Here is a 17,803-nt window from a genome sequence, read left to right as displayed (position 1 = left end):
TTTCTCAGGGCTTGGTGCCGTCATGGGGGTTTGGGGAAGTCAAAAATTACAACTTTGCGTACTTCAGATATTCAGTTCCTCTGAGTTATTTATGTTGGGTGTGGGGGTTCTTTTGGTGGTTTTTTTTTTCCGACAGCGGAAGTGGCTTTTGTCAGAAGCTCTAAATGAAGATTTTTTGTGACCGGCTCATCTTTCCCTCCTGATAAGAAACACTCCTTCCCTGCAGAGTGTCCCATTGTCCAACTGCCTGACCTGTCTAAATAAGTTTTTTCTATTCCTCATTACTCTTCCCTGAGGGGTCATTGTCCCTCCAGCAGCAGAGGGATGCTGGTGTCACTGGAATGCTGCTTCCAGTGCTGGCAGTGTGGGTGAGGCAGCTGGGTGCTTCTCAGAAACACCTCCTGTTCCAGGAAGGGCTCTGAGATCATTGCAAAAACAAGCTCTGGTCCCGAGGAAGCACAATTGAGATGCTTCCTCCTCCTATCCCGATCCCATCCCCATCCCTCTCCCCACCCCACTCTCCATCCTCACCCCATCCTATCATATCCCACAGGTTTCCCAGACAGAGCCATTCCCCCACTCTGAATATGGCCTGTCAGGCTCTGCTCTCCTCCAGTAGGGAGATTTGGGATTGTTGGCATCCAGACCCCCTCCAGCCCACTCCGAGCCTCTCCTGACCCCTCCGAAACCGCCTCCAACACCTCAGACCGTCCCCAGGGCCCCCTGTTCACCCCTGTGGGAATTCAGCACATCCCTCTGGATGTCCAGAGTTGCCAAGAACCACGTCGGGGGACTTGGAGACCCAGGCATTTTGCCCGGAACACCTGGTGACTTGATTTTGATCCTTGCAATGAATTGCCAGCTTGGCATGGGGATGTGAAAGCCACACAGGTTTGAATGGTGTAATAATAGAATATTCACAGGGTGAAAATGTAGATTTTGGGATGTTTGGTATAGGGGTTATGGGGACAAGAAGGAGGAATCAGGGCGTGTCTAGTCCCGCTTCTTTCTTCTTCTTGTTCTCCATTTTCTGCTATGATGTTAGCACTTGGGGATGGTTTAGAATAGAAATGCATTGTCTAACATAGGTGATAGGTATTGGGAATTAAAAGTAAATGTCATATATGTAGTTTGTAGCATAAAAAGACCACAGCACCTCGGGGTGGTCAGAGTACTTGTGGCTGCTGGGCTGACCAGATCTTGGCTGGGCAGAAAGAAAATTTTGTAGATAAGAATTATGAAACAACCTGAAGACTGAAAAGTGAAGAGTCCAGACTCATTCTTCAGAGTGCGGGCTGCTGCAGAACCATCCCATGCATTTCGGGGCAGAGAACAGCCAGCCAGCCCGAGAACCCCAACAGCCCCGATCCTCCCCTGATCCACCAGGGACCCCCGGCGGTGTCCCTGCTCCTCTTGGCCATAGGGTTCGAGGGCCCAGGAGGGAGGAGGAAAGCCCAGCTCCAATGTGCTTCTCAAGAGAACAAAGGATGATACTCGTGGCTAGAGCCAGTGCAGAAACGGAATTGGAGGCCTGCAGTGGTTTTGGGGCAAGTTCTGTAACAAGAAGCAAGAGCACATGGCCAAAGGAAAAGTTAGAGAAAAGGTGACCTTTAATATTAGCGCACTCAGTGAATAAGACCACCAGAGACCCCTCTCAATGATCCTCCAGGATCAGAAAAGGACTTCAAGAAGGAGGTGGATGCCTGGGAATGGGTCCTAGGAAAGTGATGTTTATGTATTAGATAAGGAACAAACGTTAATAACTCTGTGTGCTTATGATGGATAAAACCCGTGTTGTAAAATCTCACTCCAAGGAGAAATATGGAGAGATCCATTTATGTGTCCGTTGGAGGTAAAAAATTCCTTGTTCCTAATGTTTCCCATTGTTTTTGAAAGTTTATTCCAGCTGAATTTAGTATCACTCCCAGTTCCCATCTTCACCCATTTCCCCATGCCATGCCATCCCATCCATTTCCATGCCATGCCATGCTATCCTGATGGGTTCCCAGTCCCTGGCCTCTCCCTGGCTGCAGGTGTGGCCTGTTGGGCTCTGCTCCTGTCCAGTGGGAGATTTGGCATTGGTGGCACCCAGAGCCCTCCTGCCCCCTCCAGCCCCTGTCTGCCTGATGCCTTGGGCTGGCTCCCTGGAACAGAGGCCAGAGCAGGTGAAGAGAATAAAAGGAGGCATTGATGAAAGGCCTTCAAAAGGTTCACCTTGGGCTCTCCAAGCCTCCGAGAGGGGCTGCACCCAAAATGGACAATGGCCATGAGTTTTTCAGACGGATATAAGTTTGGTCCATTTACAGATCAGGGGTTAATCCTCCAATTACAGCTTCAGGTAATGAAGTCATTTAGCCCCACTTTGCCCTCCCCCAATTCATTTTTGTCTATACTTTTCCATGGTGATGGCAGTGTCATTGAATTTCCGGCCCAGAGGGATTGTTTTGTCTGACCAAAATGTGCAGACGGATAACTAACACTTTTACATGGAGTTTAGAGTTATGCACGAATGCAGTACAGGATATGAAAAATAGAAAGGCTAAACTCCTAAGGCATCATGCCCCCTCTGACATCCTCTAGAAATTCCCCCCAGGCTGCCTTCCCCTCCAGACAGCCCCGCTCCTCTCCTGCCCCACTCAGGAGCCCCAGCAGTGTTTCTGCTCCTCCTGGCAATTCCACGCTTCTGCAGCGCAATGAACAGCAGTGGAGCCATTCCTGTAGTGCCTCTTGTTTGTGTCCAAAGGAGGCTGGGGGGCTGGAGAGCAGGGATGGAGCTGGGGAGGGGCATCTCCAAGAGAAAGACGGCCCCAAAGCCTTAGGGGCAGGCTGGGGTGAGCAGCCCGTGGGGAGGGAGTGGAGCCTGAGGCCCGGGGCTGGGAGGGATGGGAAGGACGGGAGGTGGGTGGGCTGCATGGGGAGTGGGATAGGAGGGTGGTGTGGGAGGGGTGGGACATGATGGAGCTGCTGGGAAGATGTGGTGGGAAGGTGTGGGGTGTGGTGGGGCTGGAGAGAAGGTGTGGGGTGTGGTGGGGCTGGAGAGAAGGTGTGGGATGTGGTGGGGCTGTAGAGAAGGTGTGGGGTGTGGTGGGGCTGGAGAGAAGGTGTGGGGTGTGGTGGGGCTGGTGGCCTCAGGGAAGCCCCAGGGAGGGGGGTGATTCCCCATTCAACCCCTTGGTGACAAACACAGGTGTCACCCTGCTCCTGGAAGGGGGTGGCTGCGCTGAGGATCACGGCCTCCTCCTCTCCTTGCTGCTGCACCACCTGAGCCTGCTGAGGGAGCAGCTGAAGGCAGTGGAGAGGAAGAATTTCTGAAGGCAGAGACACCTTTGCACCTGGCTCACAAAATTAAAAATTAACGATCTCGGGGGAGATCTCTGCTGTGACACTCACAGAGCACTCGGGGTGGGGAATGCTGAGCCCCTGGGCCATCCTGTCTGTGCCAGCCCAGCTCTGGGCACTGGGGATCAGGGTTGCTCCAGGGAGCACAAACCACGGCTGTGTCCCCTCTGGCACCAAGAAGTTTAAGTGCAAAATCAAAAGTGTATTAGACAAGTAATAATTTTGAGTTGAAATTGTGAACATATATTTGCCATACACAGTTTGAAAGTACCAACAATTATCAGGCATTTTTATACACCATAATGTCCAAGATTTTTTACAGATAAGTCCTCCAAATATATTATATTTTGATATCTGTGTTTTAATTATTACCTGGATATGCTGTCTCTTTTTGTTTAATGGATAACAGGGGTCGTTTCCAGGTAAACAGTGTTTTATTGGCAGTGCTTCAATGCTGGTGAAGGACGTCCATGCCCTGTCTCCCTGCACTATGAATGGGAAAGACGGAGGGGCTAGGGAAAGAAAGGTGATTTAAAGTTTTATTTTATTTTTCATTATCGTCTTCTGAATCTGTTAATAAATAATTTACTGGATACCAGAAAATTTGAACTTTTTTTTTGCGTAGACTATTTTTTTCTCCCAGTCCTCATGTGAACTCATGAGCCCTGTGTTAATTTTTGTTTCCCTCTCCTCTGCCCAGATGAGAGCAGGAGAAAGTGAGTGAATGGCTTTTGTGGGTGCCTGGCATTTGGCCAGTGCCAAACCATGACAGGCTTGCAGCAGGTTATCAGCATCAGAGCCCACATTTCCAACTCACAGTACCCCTGATGGTGCAGTAAAAGGCATTGTAGACCAGATGTTGGGGTGCTGGGGTGCCCCTTCCAGCCCTTCACGAGAGCTCATCCTCCTCCTCCTCAGCCTTGGGAATACTTGTGGTTGATTTTCCTGATCTCACCCTTTGCAAGCAGGGACACCTTCCACTAGACCGGGCTGCTTCAAACCCCATCCAGCCTGGGCTGGAACACTTCCAGGGATGGGGAGGCCAGAGTATCTCTAGGAACCTATGCCAGGGCCTCTCCACCCTGACAGGGAAGAATTTCTTCCCAATATTCCCCCTAACCCTGTTCTCTGGCAGTGGGAAGCCATTCCCCCTTGTCCTGTCACTTCAGGCCTTTGTCCAACGCACCTCTCCAGTTCTTGGAGCCACTTTAGGCCCTGGAAGGGGCTCTAAGGTCTCCCCGAAGCCTTCCCTTCTCCAGGCTGAACAGCCCCAGCTCAGAGACCTCAGAGAAGCCACAGGGACGGGGTTGATGCCCCGTGGAGACAATGGTGACAAACACAGATGTCACCCTGCTCCTGGAAGGGGGTGGCTGTGCTGAGGAGCACGGACTGCTCCTCCCCTTGGAGCTGCACCATCTGAGCCTGCTGAGGGAGAGGCCAAAGCCAGGGCAGAGGGAGAATTTCTGAATGCACAAAACCACCAGCAAGGAAATCAGTAAAAACCAGGTTTAGTATTAAGCAAACCAATATGCTATCCCTATTTGTGTGTTTGTGTGTGTTCAAGGGCGCATGACAAAAGGACAGCGTGGGTAAGGATTAAAAGGAAAATGGCTTAAAAGCTTTACAACACTCAAACTGAAGAGTATTTCACTTACACCTTAAGCTTAGCAATTCAGCAGAGGAATATCAGCAGCATTTAATCCTATTTATTCCTGATAGATCCTTGGAGGCCCGACTCGCTCTGATGTCTCAGGTACTAACACAGCTGAGAGAGCAGCATTTCTGCCACATTTGCTAGAGCAGATGCAGATGCAGCTGTGTGCACACAGCCAGCCAGGCAGGCAGAGTGAGTGCAAGGTGCCTTTGAGCAATTGCCCTGGCAGGCAGTGAAATGCTCCCTGCGGATCCCTTTGCATCTCCTCCCTGGGCCAAGGGCTGGGCCTGGAGCCCTGCGGGGATGGGCCCAGGAGCCGTCGGCGTTCGGGGATCAGCCCAGGGCAGCAGCCGGGAGAGATCCCAGCTGGGAGAGGCCCCAGTGCCAGGGAGCTTCTGCTCAGCGCTGCTGGGCCCAGCAGAGCTCCAAGGCTCTCCTTTGGGGCCGCTGCTCACAGGGCCCCAAGGCATGGGCGGCACTCACAGCAATGGCTCAGCCTGGCCACACTTGGGGCCGGCAGCTTCCTGGGACAGTGGCAGAGCAGGGATGCTGTGGCATCCAGGGCAGTACAAGAATTTCCAAGGCTGTTGATGAAAGCCCAGGAGGTGGTTGGACAGCAGCAGTTGCTGGGAGCAGAGGGTGTTTCTGATCAGCGCCACAGGAGCTGAGCCCAGGGGCTGCTCCTCAAGGCTGAGGCCTCCCAAGCACGGATCAGAGCCCAGAGCGGCCTGGAAAGGGGCTGGGGATGCAGCAGCACAGGGAGGGTGATCCTGTGGGTATTTATTGATCAGGAGACTCAAGGAATCCCTCAGCCACTGTCCTGGGGTCCTTCAGCAGTGCAGTAGGAGGAATCACTAGACTCAGACCCATTTGTCCATGGTGGGATCATTTCTGTGGGCAGTGTTTTCTTCTGGCTAGTCAAAGACCCTCTGGAGGGAGAGCCGGAGGGACTCCACAGAACAGAGCCTCCAGCACATCCCTGCCAAGAAGTAGATGAAGGGTTTGATGCTGCTGTTGATGCAGGTGAGCAGGAAAAAAAATGGGAGGGCACAACAATGTAACCGAACTGCTGCAGGAAATTCCAGAGGATGGAAAGGAGAGTGAAGAGACCAATGGAGATGATAACGATGTCGAGCCCCTCAGGTTGCTGCTGCTGTGGGCCCCACTTGGCCTTAATTGACTTAATTGTGCTGGAAATGACCAGCACAGTTATGGGTGTGACAAGGAGGAGTAGGATGATGGCCCACATGGTGATGAGGGCTGCCTGGCAGTGCTCCAGGTCATTTGATTGGCACTGGGATGTCAGTGTGGGAATCTCAGTGAAGAGAGCAGAGAAAGCCCAAAACTGGACAATCATCACCACCAAAGCAGATGATCAGGAATGTCACGGCGGCAGCAGCACTTCAAGAGCTTTTTGATATACATTGCAAGGCCGAAAGTCATCAGCCAGAGCAGCGCCCAGTAGCAGGAGGACAAAGAGAGCCGGAAAAGGAAACGCAGGTACAGCAGGGGCAGGATAAGAGAGCAGAACACGTCCTCTGCCAGGAGGATGAGGGCAGAGGGGACTGTGAGGAGAAGGAAGGGAAAGTCGGTGACAGCCATGCCACAGATGAAAAAGTTATCACCTTTCAGGTTGAGCAGGCCGATGACAGCCCCGTTCCCAGCCAGCCCACAGAGGCAGATGAGCAGTGTCACACTGTGGGTGGCCACAGTGGTGACATCTGTTTCACACAGATCATCTCCTTCAGTGGGCGAGGCAGGAGATGGGGACACGGTGGTCACCTCCATGGATGGACGCTGGGCAGGCAGTGGGATGTGGCCCCTGGCTGTGGTCAGAGTGGATGGGCAGTCAGTGCTTGGAGAATGCAGGGAAGGACCATGTGGCTCCTCAGCAGCTCCCTGCAGTGGGAAGGATTCAGTGGGGAGGAGTGAGATGTGCAGGGGAGGAGGGCAGTGGGAATGGTGGATTGGGAGAGGGAGGCAGTAAGTTGGTCAGTTCAGCAGGGCATGCGTAACTAAAGCACAGGGCAGAGGAGGGGGAAGTTGGGGAGGGCCCTGCGGTCACCGGGAAAGGGTGTCAGGAACAGAGCAGGTGCTGCAGGAGAGGAAGGTAGGGTAGGGAGGAAGGCAAACATTCCACTGACCTGTTCCCTGTGGGGCAGCAGCAGGCAAAGGGCTCTGTGCAGATCAGCGGCGCTTCCTGGTCCCTCTTGCTCCTTTGGGATCCATGTCCTAAAGCGGCTCCTGCCAGGTCAGGGACATGAAGGAGAAAGTGCCCAGATTACCAGGATCTCCCCACTCCCATCCTGCTGGCGCCTCACTCTGCCCTGTCATTGTGTTGCTCCCCAGGGCTCAGTGGAGGCTCAGAGGAGTTGGAAATTGCACCTTTGGTTATTTCAGAGCCTCATCTCCTCTGAGACACTTATCTTTGGTTCTTTTTGCTACAGAGGAAGTGACTTTTGTCAAATTCTCCAAATGAAATATTTTGCAAATGTCTCCTCATTTCCTCCTGATGAGAAACATTCCTGTCCTGTAGAATGTCCCTTTCTGCAACTGCCTTCCCTCTCCTGACAGGTTTCTACCATTCCTTGTTTCTCTTCCCTGCGGCGTCACTGTCCCTCCAGCAGCAGAGGGATGTTGGCGGCGCTGGCAGTGCTGATAAATCAGCTGGGTGCTCGTCAGAAGTAACTCATATTTAGGGAGGAGCTCTGGGATCATTGCCAAAGCCTTCCCTGGGCCCAAGGAAGAAGAGCTGAGCTGCTCCCTATCCTATCCTATCCTATCCTACCCTATCCTATCCTATCCTATCCTATCCTATCCTATCCTATCCTATCCTATCCTACCCTATCTCATCCTATCCTGTCCTATCCTATCCTATCCTATCCTATCCTATCCTATCCTATCCTATCCCAATATCTGCACCCCATTCCCACCCCACTCTCCATCCTCACCCCATCCTATCACATCCCACAGCTTTCCCAGATGGAGCCGCTCCCCCACTCTGAGCGTGGCCTGTCAGGCTCTGCTCTCCTCTGGCTTTGCCAGCATCCAGACCCCCTGCAGCCCCCTCAGACCCTCTCCTGACCCCTCCAGACTGCTCTGAAACCTCAGAACACATCCGAGACTGACTTTTTTTTCCCCTGACAGCCCCAGTCTTCCCCTGCTCCACCAGGGACCCTGGAAGTGTCCCTGCTCCTCTTGGCCATAGGGTTCTAGAACCCAGGAGGGAGGAGGAAAGCCCAGCTCCAGTGTGCTCCTCAGGATCACACAGGATGATAAATGTGCCTGGAGCCAGTGCAGAAACAGATTTGGAGGCCTGCAGTGGTTTTGGGGCAAGTTCTGTAACAAGAAGCAGGATCACACGGCCAATTGAAAAGTTCAAGGCAAGGTCGCCTTTAATATCTCAGCATTTAGTGAATGTGACCACCAGAGACCCCTCTGAAGGATCCTCTCGGGCCAGGAGAGGACTTCAAGAAGGAGGTGAATGCATGGAAATGAGCCCTAAGAGAGTGATATTTATGTATTAGATAAGAAACACACTTTAATGACTGTGCGCTTATGATGAATAAAACCCCTGTTGTAACCCCTGTCAGCACACACAGATCAAAAAGAGATCCTTCTGTGTGTCCTGTGCAGGTAAAGAATTCCTGCTTCCAAATGCTTCCCAGTGTGTTAAAAAAATTATTTCAGCTGATCTCAGTGTCAAGATATAGAGGGGATGCACAGGGCAGAGCTTGGGAGAGCTGGGGAGGGCCCTTCAGTCACCCGGAGGGGGTGTCAGGAACAGAGCAGCTGCTGCAGGAGAGGAAGGTGGGGTAGGGAGGAAGGCAAACATTCCACTGACCTGTTCCCTGTGAGGCAGCAGCAGGCAAAGGGCTCTGTGCAGATCAGTGGCGCTTCCTCTTGCTCCTTTGGGATCCATGTCCTAAAGCAGCTCCTGCCAGGTCAGGGACATGAAGGAGAAAGTGCCCAGCTCACCAGGAGCTCCCCATTCAGCCGGCTCCTCTCTGTGCCCTGTCCTGCTGCTGTTTCGTAAGTCTCAGTGCCTGGGCCACGGTGCTTTTACAACTTCGGCTTGCTTGGAGTTCCACAGCCTCTGAGTTAATGATCTTGATTCTTTTCATTTTCCCCTAAAAATCAAGTCGTGTTTTTGTTTGTGGTGAGAAACGACGCCTCACTTAAACTTTTTAGAAGTTTTTTAAACTACAGCAAGGGACTGGCAGCCAGAAGCACGGCCAGAGGCACACTGCCCAAAATAGTAACAGGATTTGTAGACTCTTTGTAATCCACCCCCCACATTCAGACACATTCCGCTTTTCTAACACAGCTCCTCCTCCCTCCCTCCTTCCCGGAGTTTGTGCAGCGCTTCGGGCTTCGGCTCCCCACCATGGTCAGAGATCAGCATTACAACTCTCAACGTGAACACAGTACTCGTGTTAGAAAAACTCCAAAGCTTAATTTTATTTTTTTTAATAAGACAAAAGAGGAAGGATGCTCCCTGTGATTCTAACCCTTCTCCTGCCATCCAGAGGCACCAGCCCTGCAGGGATTTGGGAAATCACTGCCACCCTGTGCTGGGTGTGTCCACAGGGAATAAGGTGTCCCATTCTTTGCAGGCAAGAGCTCCCTGAAAACACCATGAAAGTCATCTGCTGAGCCAAAGGAGATGGAGTTCATTCCCTGGGGCCGATTCCATGGGGAATAGAGCTGGGGAACTGCACTGAGCCCAGCTGCACTGCCTGGAGCCATGTGGATGCAGGAGGGAGGAGGAAAGCCATGCTCCAATGTGCTCCCTGCAGAGCATCCCACAAAAATCACCCAAGGCAATGCTCCTGCTCCCTTCTCCTGCAGGAATACCGCACCATGGGGAGGGTGATCTCGTGGATAATGAGTAATCAGGTGACTCCAGAAAACCTTCAGCCTCTGTGCTAAAGTCCTTCAGCAGAGCAGTGGAAAGGATCAAAAGGCTCAGATCACTGTATCCCTGGTGTCATCATCCCTGTGGTCAGTTTTTTCTTTCTGCTTCTCGAAGACCCTCTGGAGGGAATCCCTGAGGGCCCCCACTGTACAGTGCTTGCAGCAGCTTGCCATGGAGCAGGACTTCCAGGAGTTCTGCATGGAGTTGTCTGTCCTCCAGCTACCAACCAAGAAGTAGATGAAGGGTTTGATGCTGCTGTTGATGCTGGCGAGCAGGAAAAAAAATTGGGATGGCACAACGATGTACCCGAGCTGCTGCAGGAAATGGCAGAAGCTGAGGATGACAGTTAACAATGCAGTGAGGTGGATAACGATGTCGCGCCTCTTGGGCTGCTGCTGCTGGGAGCCACACTTGGCCTTAATGAAATCACTTGTGGTTGAAATGAGCAGGGGTGCAGCAAAGAAGAGCAGGACGAAGGTGTACATGGAGATGAGAGCTGCCCAGCAGTGCTTCTGCTCCTGTGATGGGCACAGGAATGTCAGAGTGAGAATGACAGTGAAGAGAGCAAAGAAAGCCCAGTATTGGACACTGATCACCAACAGCCACAGGCGCTTGGGAAGGTCCCAGTGGCAGCAGAGCTTGCAGGACATGTATATATACTGCACATTGCTCATGGGTATCAGCTGGAATAACGCCCAGTAGTAGGAGACCACTGTAAGCTGGAAAAAGAAATTCTGGTACAGCAGGGGCACAATAGAGGAGCAGGAGGCATCCTCCACCAGGAAGAGGAGGGCAGAGGGGACTGTGAAGAGAAGGAAGAGGAAGTCAGCAACAGCCAGGTTAAAGATGCGATAATTACCGCTTTTCATTGTGAGGAGGCCGATGACAGCCCCGTTCCCAACCAGCCCACAGAGGCAGATGAGCAGTGTCACACTGTGTATGGCCATGCTGGGGACATCTGTTTCACACAGATCATCTCCTTCAGTGGGTGAGGCAGGAGATGGGGACACGGTGGTCACCTCCATGGATGGATGCTGGGCAGGCAGTGGGATGTGGCCCCTGGCTGTGGTCAGAGTGGATGGGCAGTCAGTGCTTGGAGAATCCAGGGATGGAGCATGTGGCTCCTCAGCAGCTCCCTGCAGTGGGAAGGGTTCAGTGGGGAGGAGTGAGATGTGCAAGGGAGGAGGGCAGGGGAAATTGTGGGGTGGGAGAGGGAGGAGGGAGGGTTGGGCAGTTCAGCAGGGAATGTGGAAGGGAAGTGCAGTGTACAGGAGGGGGGAGCTGGGGATGGCCCTGCAGTCACCGGTAGAGGGTGGCAGGAACAGAGCAGCTGCTGCAGGAGAGGAAGGTGGGGTAGGGAGGAAGGCAAACATTCCACTGACCTGTTCCCTGTGAGGCAGCAGCAGGCAAAGGGCTCTGTGCAGATCAGAGGCGCTTCCTGGTCCCTCTTGCTCCTTTGGGATCCATGTCCTAAAGCGGCTCCTGCCAGGTCAGGGACATGAAGGAGAAAGTGCCCAGGTCACCAGGAGCTCCCCATTCCCGTCCTGCTGGCTCCTCTCTGTGCCCTGTCCTGGTGTTGCTCCCCAAGGCTTGGTGGGGTCATAGGGCAGGCAGAAGTGGTTTTGCAACTTCAGCTACGTCAGAGCTCCACTCCCTCGGAGTTACTTATCTTGAATTTTTTTTTATCTTTGTCTCAAAGGGATTGGCTTTTCTCAGAAGTCCACATGAAGAATTTTGCAAATGGCTCCTCATTTTTTCTGTTTAGAAACATTTCTTCTCTGCAGTGTCCCATTCTCTGATTGCTTTTCCTCTCTCAGCAGGTTTCTACAACTCCTTGTTTCTCTTCCCTGAGGGGTCATTGTCCCTCCAGCAGCAGAGGGATGATGGTGATGCTGGTGTCACTGGAATGCTGCTGGCAGTGCTGGCAGTGCTCTTGAAGCACCTGGCTGCTTCTCAGAAACTGCTCCCATTCTGGAAAGATTTCTGACATCTTTGCCAAAACCTGGGCCCGAAGCGCCACAACTGAGACAAGAACTCCCATTTCTGTCATTCCAATGCAGGCTCACACAGCCCAATGGATGGACAGCACTCAGTTGCTTGAAGACAGGTTATCAGCACTTAGAGCCCACCCTGATTACTGCCATCACCTTGATGAGGTAATGAAAGTTTTAGGGACCAGATTTTGGGATGCTGTGATCCCCTTTCCAGCCCTTCATTAGGGCTCATCCTCCCCCTCCTCAGACATGGGAGCTCTTGTGTTTGTTTTTACCCGACCCCATCCTTCTGGGCAACCTGTACCAGGGCCTCACCACCCTCACAGGGGAGGATTTCTTCCCAATATCCAATCTGACCCCACCCTCTGTCACTGGGAAGCCATTCCCCCTTGTCCTGTCCATCCATGCCCTTGTCCAAAGTCCCTCTCCACCTCTTCTGGAGCCCCATCAGCTCTTGGATCATGAAGCGTTTGCCCTTGATAGGACTGGTCTGGTGAGATTTCATAGCTGGGGACACAAATGCAGTGTCAGCAGAGAGAGGTGACAGTTCTGACCCCAGGGCCCCCACACATGCCAGTTTCCTGGAGGAGCATCCCAGATGCCTGAGGCACATGTCAGCCTGGGTAGGAATCATCTCACCTCAGCTTTTTAGGAATTTCTTGGAATTCACTCTAGGCTGGTATCTGATTGCCAGGGGAGTGTAGACGATGACTCAGATGAAACCTGCAACTTTCTAAGGATTAAAGCCAAGAGAGCAGCATGGATTTGCCTCTTCTCAGAAGAGATGACATTGCTGAAATCCTAAATCATCCCTCTGCTGTGTGTTTCACCTCATTCACAGAATTTATTATTGCATGAATCCTCTTGGAAACTGCATGGTGAAGGTGAAGTACCACTGAAATTGTGGTACACAATTTGCAAAATTAGATTTGAAAGAGAAATCATAGGTTTTGTCCTGCAGAGTCCAAAAAATCCACCTGTGCAACGCGAGGTAGCGATTTCAGCCAATTCACAGACAAGATTTCAGGATAAGTGTTGCTAAGAGGAACCTGACACAAACTGCTTTTCCTAGAAGGAATGTAGTGCTCTTGGAATTGTCAAAAGATGGCTCATTCCAGACATTGTAGGCACTAACCTTAAGAAGAGCTCTGGTGTGAGACAGGTACCTGCCCTCCTCACAGAAAATCCAGAGGATTTAGAATGGGAAAAATTAAGGAAATGAGTCAGTTTCTGATGCTGATTCCCAGGGACAAGCTCTGCAGCAAAATCCCTGATGTTGTTTATTCAGTAAAATCTGGGGCAGGAGTTACCACATTGAAAAAAACCAAAAAGAAATAATCCAAACATAATTTCGGGGTAGCAACAAAATTAAAAATATCAGTACATCAGAGTTTATTCCTTGAGGCCAAGGCAATGAGGGTCATTCCATGGGGAATACAGGGACAGGACTGATCTCAGAGCCATGCACTCCAATACTTCTGGCTGTCTCTGAGGTGCCACATGTGCAGAAGTGCCTCACAGAGCTGTCACCTCCATCACAGTGTCCCCAGCCCCGTGGCTCCCCTCGTCACTCCCGCCTTTCTCCTCAAACACCCTCCGCAGAGCCACTCTGACCGAACGCTGGAAGTGGCACCGCCGGCAGCTCCCCACCAGCACATAAATCACCGGGTTGAGGGAGCAGTTCAGCAGTGCCAGGAACAAAGAGGGGTCTTCTGGGAATAAATCACCGGAATCTGGGAGATTGATGAAAACCTCCATGCAGAAAGGGATGCCAAAGGCAAAGAACAGCAGGACGTTGAGCACGATGGCCACAAAGAGCTTCCCTGGCTGCCGCCTCCGGGAGCCACAGCGCAGCTTGAGGAACAGGAACAGGTTGGAAACCAACATCATGAGGGAAAAAACCACGGAAATGGCCAGGGCTACACCTGCAATGACGGTCCCAGAGTCCTCAGTGTAGGTGGAGGTGAGGTAGAGGGAGGAAACAAAAGCCCCTGCCAGGGCCCAGAGGGCCCCGCTGATGAGGGCCGAGAGGTGCCGGGGGCGGTGGCAGCGGTACCAGATGGGGCACAGGACGGAGACGCAACGCTCCACGCTGAGGGCTGCCAGCAGCCCCAGGCTGCTCAGGTCAAACACGTGGCACGGGAACCCAAGGACAAACACAAAGCGCTGATAGTGGTGAATAAAAGGAAACAAAGATGTGCAGAATGTTGCTAAGGTCAGAAAAGCCAACAGAAGCAGGAGAAACAGGAGGAGCAGGGAGAAGTCTGCAACAGCCAGATTTAGGATGTAGACAGTGAAAGGGCTCTGCTGTGTGTGCAAGCCCAGGAACCACAAGACCACCCCATTCCCTGCCAGCCCACAGAGGGAGATCCCCAGGCACACCCCTGCAAAGGCAATCAGGCTGGAGGGAATGCTGGAGCATTCAGATATATGTTCCTCCCAGTCTAGAGATCCATAAAGTGTATTGTTCAGGGTGAGATTTGTTGTGCTGTTCTTGTCCATGGTGAACGATCCTGCTCCCAGCAGCTGCCTTCTCCCTTTCCCACCACCTCCTAGGGAGAGATGGGGAACCAGAGGGAAATAAGGGACATCAGCACTCCCAGCATTTTCCAATTGCCCACACAGCCCCAGGCCAGCCCCAGGAAGAACCCCCACCCCTGCAGTGCCCAGGACTGGCTCCCAGCCCTCCAGCCCTGACTCTAGACAGGAATCTCCCACCATGCCATCCCTGAACTCCTACCTCCCGTAGGAACAGCACTGACACAGCAGCACCAGGAGAAAGGATTTGGGATGGCTGCTGGAACCACTGGCTGTGCTTCAGTCTCGTGCCTCGTGCCTGGCTGCAGCCCTTGGCCCAGAGATCATATCCCACGGTCAGAGCTCCCCTCACAATCTCCCCACATCAGTGACAGCTTCCCTCACATGTCCAGGGACACAGATCTTATCAGGAGGAGGTGGCCACATCACCCCCTTCCTCTGCCACCCTCCAATGTTATCCCACCGTGCAAGGGGCTTCTGCCTTCCACTGCGTGTGCCAGGTGATCCATCTGTCAATGCAGAAGGGGATATCAATCTTTCCCAGGGATGGAGTATGGCAGAGGGGTGAGAGAGATGAGCCAGAGACCTTCAGGGGTGAGAAATCACTGGTGTGCAGACATGCCACAGCACAAGTTGCTCAGTTGTCTCTCGTGACATGTAAATTGTGCTCAAAGACTTCTTCCAACTTCCTTCTGGGAGAAACTTGCAGGGGTGGCACCTTCTTCCATCTCCCTCTCATGGATGGATGCTGAGCCTAAGTTGTCTCCTTGTTTCAAGTCTTCCTCTAGCTCCAAACCCTGAAGCTCCAGGCTGGACCCCTGGAGAGCACATGGACCTTGTGCATTAACACACCCATCAGTTCTTGGGATGGCAAGCACAGGATACAACTCCAAAGGAGATGGAAAACCCATGAAAGAGGGGCAGAAGATAAATGCCAGTTCCCGTGCTGTGAAAGGCAGAGGTTGTGTGGCAGGAACCACTTGGAGATAAGAGCACTTTGGCAGCACCATGTACCCCACAAACCTAATCTCTGAGGAGACACATGCCCCGCAGGGGTGATGAGGCTGATGATTGGGATTAGACAGGATGGGATTAGAGGCTGTGGGCAAAGCCCTCGTGCAGTCCCGGGTCTGGGCACTGGTGATTTCCCACAGCAAGTGGACACAAGGACAGTGCTCATCCCCATGGCTGCTGCTCAGGGGCTCTGTTGGCATCTAATGAAGTCTGGAATTTCTGAGGGGTTCAGAAAACCCAGTAACAGCTGAATAGATCATAGTGGAGTACCCCTTCCATGGACAGGATCTGCCCTCACCAGAGGAGGGTTTTGACCCAGGATTCCCAGCACCTGAAGGGACATAATATTATCTGTGCTGTCCTCTTATTTTCATTGCTTTAGATCCAGTAAATGATTAAAATTCAAAAGTCTGAGTGCTGCAGTAATGGGATCATAACAGATGAGCAGCTGCTCATGAAGAACTGGGGGGAGGAGCGGAAGGCAGTGACATGGCCACCTCCTCCTGATAAGATCTGTGTCCCTGGACATGTGAGGGAAGCTGTCACTGATGTGGGGAGATTGTGAGGGGAGCTCTGACCGTGGGATATGATCTCTGGGCCAAGGGCTGCAGCCAGGCACGAGGCACGAGACTGAAGCACAGCCAGTGGTTCCAGCAGCCATCCCAAATCCTTTCTCCTGGTGCTGCTGTGTCAGTGCTGTTCCTACGGGAGGTAGGAGTTCAGGGATGGCATGGTGGGAGATTCCTGTCTAGAGTCAGGGCTGGAGGGCTGGGAGCCAGTCCTGGGCACTGCAGGGGTGGGGGTTCTTCCTGGGGCTGGCCTGGGGCTGTGTGGGCAGTTGGAAAATGCTGGGAGTGCTAATGTCCCTTATTTCCCTCTGGTTCCCCATCTCTCCCTAGGAGGTGGTGGGAAAGGGAGAAGGCAGCTGCTGGGAGCAGGATCGTTCACCATGGACAAGAACAGCACAACAAATCTCACCCTGAACAATACACTTTATGGATCTCTGGACTGGGAGGAATATATCAGATCTGAATGCTCCAGCATTCCCTCCAGCCTGATTGCCTTTGCAGGGGTGTGCCTGGGGATCTCCCTCTGTGGGCTGGCAGGGAATGGGGTGGTCTTGTGGTTCCTGGGCTTGCACACACAGCAGAGCCCTTTCACTGTCTACATCCTAAATCTGGCTGTTGCAGACTTCTCCCTGCTCCTCCTGTTTCTCCTGCTTCTGTTGGCTTTTCTGACCTTAGCAGCATTCTGCACATCTTTGTTTCCTTTTATTCACCACTATCAGCGCTTTGTGTTTGTCCTTGGGTTCCCGTGCCACGTGTTTGACCTGAGCAGCCTGGGGCTGCTGGCAGCCCTCAGCGTGGAGCGTTGCGTCTCCGTCCTGTGCCCGTCAGCGGGGCCCTCTGGGCCCTGGCAGGGGCTTTTGTTTCCTCCCTCTACCTCACCTCCACCTACACTGAGGACTCTGGGACCGTCATTGCAGGTGTAGCCCTGGCCATTTCTGTGGTTTTTTCCCTCATGATGTTGGTTTCCAACCTGTTCCTGTTCCTCAAGCTGCGCTGTGGCTCCCGGAGGCGGCAGCCAGGGAAGCTCTTTGTGGCCATCGTGCTCAACGTCCTGCTGTTCTTTGCCTTTGGCATCCCTTTCTGCATGGAGGTTTTCATCAATCTCCCAGATTCTGGTGATTTATTCCCAGAAGACCCCTCTTTGTTCCTGGCACTGCTGAACTGCTCCCTCAACCCGGTGATTTACGTGCTGGTGGGGAGCTGCCGGCGGCGCCGCTTCCAGCGTTCGGTCAGAGTGGCTCTGCGGAGGGTGTTTGAGGAGAAAGGCGGGAGTGACGAGGGGAGCCACGGGGCTGGGGACACTGTGGTGGAGGTGACAGCTCTGTGAGGCACTTCTGCACATGTGGCACCTCAGACAGAAGTATGGAGACAAGGGCACTCCAAGCAGCGTATCCAGGCTCAGTCCAGTTCCCCAGCTGGGTTTATTCTCCATGGAACTGCCCTCGCTGCCCCATCCATAGGGAATAAACTCTGTTGATGAAGCAAAGTCTGCAAAAATGGGCAGAGAAAGGGGTGTTGGCTTGGTGAGATTTGGGATGGAAGGGTCTAAGAGATGGGTGAAAATTGCAATTTGGGGAAAAGGGAGAGAAAAAAGAGAGAAAGGGGAAAGGGAGAAAAGGGGAGAAAGAGAAAAAAAAGGGAAAAATCCAACAAAGTAAAAAAGGAAACTAAGCAAGAGAATGAATGGGAGAGAAACAGAAAAAAAAAAAAAAAAGAAAGCATGGTAGAAAGTAAAATAATAAAGATTGAGAATGGCAAAGGATTTGCTTGGAGAGGA

The 17,803-nt window shown here is 52.5% G+C and overlaps 4 protein-coding genes across 4 annotated transcripts; 1 reads left to right on the top strand and 3 right to left on the bottom strand.

Moving 5' to 3' along the window:
- Nucleotides 1-5,907: 5,907 nt before the first annotated feature.
- Nucleotides 5,908-6,781, bottom strand: LOC131559265 (mas-related G-protein coupled receptor member H-like). The gene is given in 3 exon segments (XM_058807596.1): nucleotides 5,908-6,032; nucleotides 6,035-6,355; nucleotides 6,358-6,781. Coding segments are annotated over 3 exon segments (870 nt in total).
- Nucleotides 6,782-9,961: 3,180 nt separating this feature from the next.
- On the bottom strand, nucleotides 9,962-10,936 carry LOC131559264 (mas-related G-protein coupled receptor member H-like). Its single transcript, XM_058807595.1, has one exon. The coding sequence runs from the start codon at nucleotides 10,934-10,936 to the stop codon at nucleotides 9,962-9,964; it is 975 nt and encodes a 324-aa protein (XP_058663578.1).
- Nucleotides 10,937-13,420: 2,484 nt separating this feature from the next.
- LOC131558777 (mas-related G-protein coupled receptor member H-like) lies at nucleotides 13,421-14,407 on the bottom strand. Its single transcript, XM_058806797.1, has one exon. It carries the CDS (start codon nucleotides 14,405-14,407, stop codon nucleotides 13,421-13,423), a length of 987 nt encoding a protein of 328 aa, XP_058662780.1.
- Nucleotides 14,408-16,406: 1,999 nt separating this feature from the next.
- On the top strand, nucleotides 16,407-17,353 carry LOC131558776 (mas-related G-protein coupled receptor member H-like). Its single transcript, XM_058806796.1, is given in 2 exon segments — nucleotides 16,407-16,848; nucleotides 16,851-17,353. Coding segments are annotated over 2 exon segments (945 nt in total).
- Nucleotides 17,354-17,803: the final 450 nt, after the last annotated feature.

Source organism: Ammospiza caudacuta, chromosome 6 (assembly GCF_027887145.1).
Source record: "Ammospiza caudacuta isolate bAmmCau1 chromosome 6, bAmmCau1.pri, whole genome shotgun sequence".
Lineage (NCBI taxonomy): Eukaryota > Metazoa > Chordata > Aves > Passeriformes > Passerellidae > Ammospiza > Ammospiza caudacuta.
The sequence above is the reverse complement of the archived record's forward strand: the minus strand, read 5'-3'. Positions and strand labels throughout refer to the sequence as shown.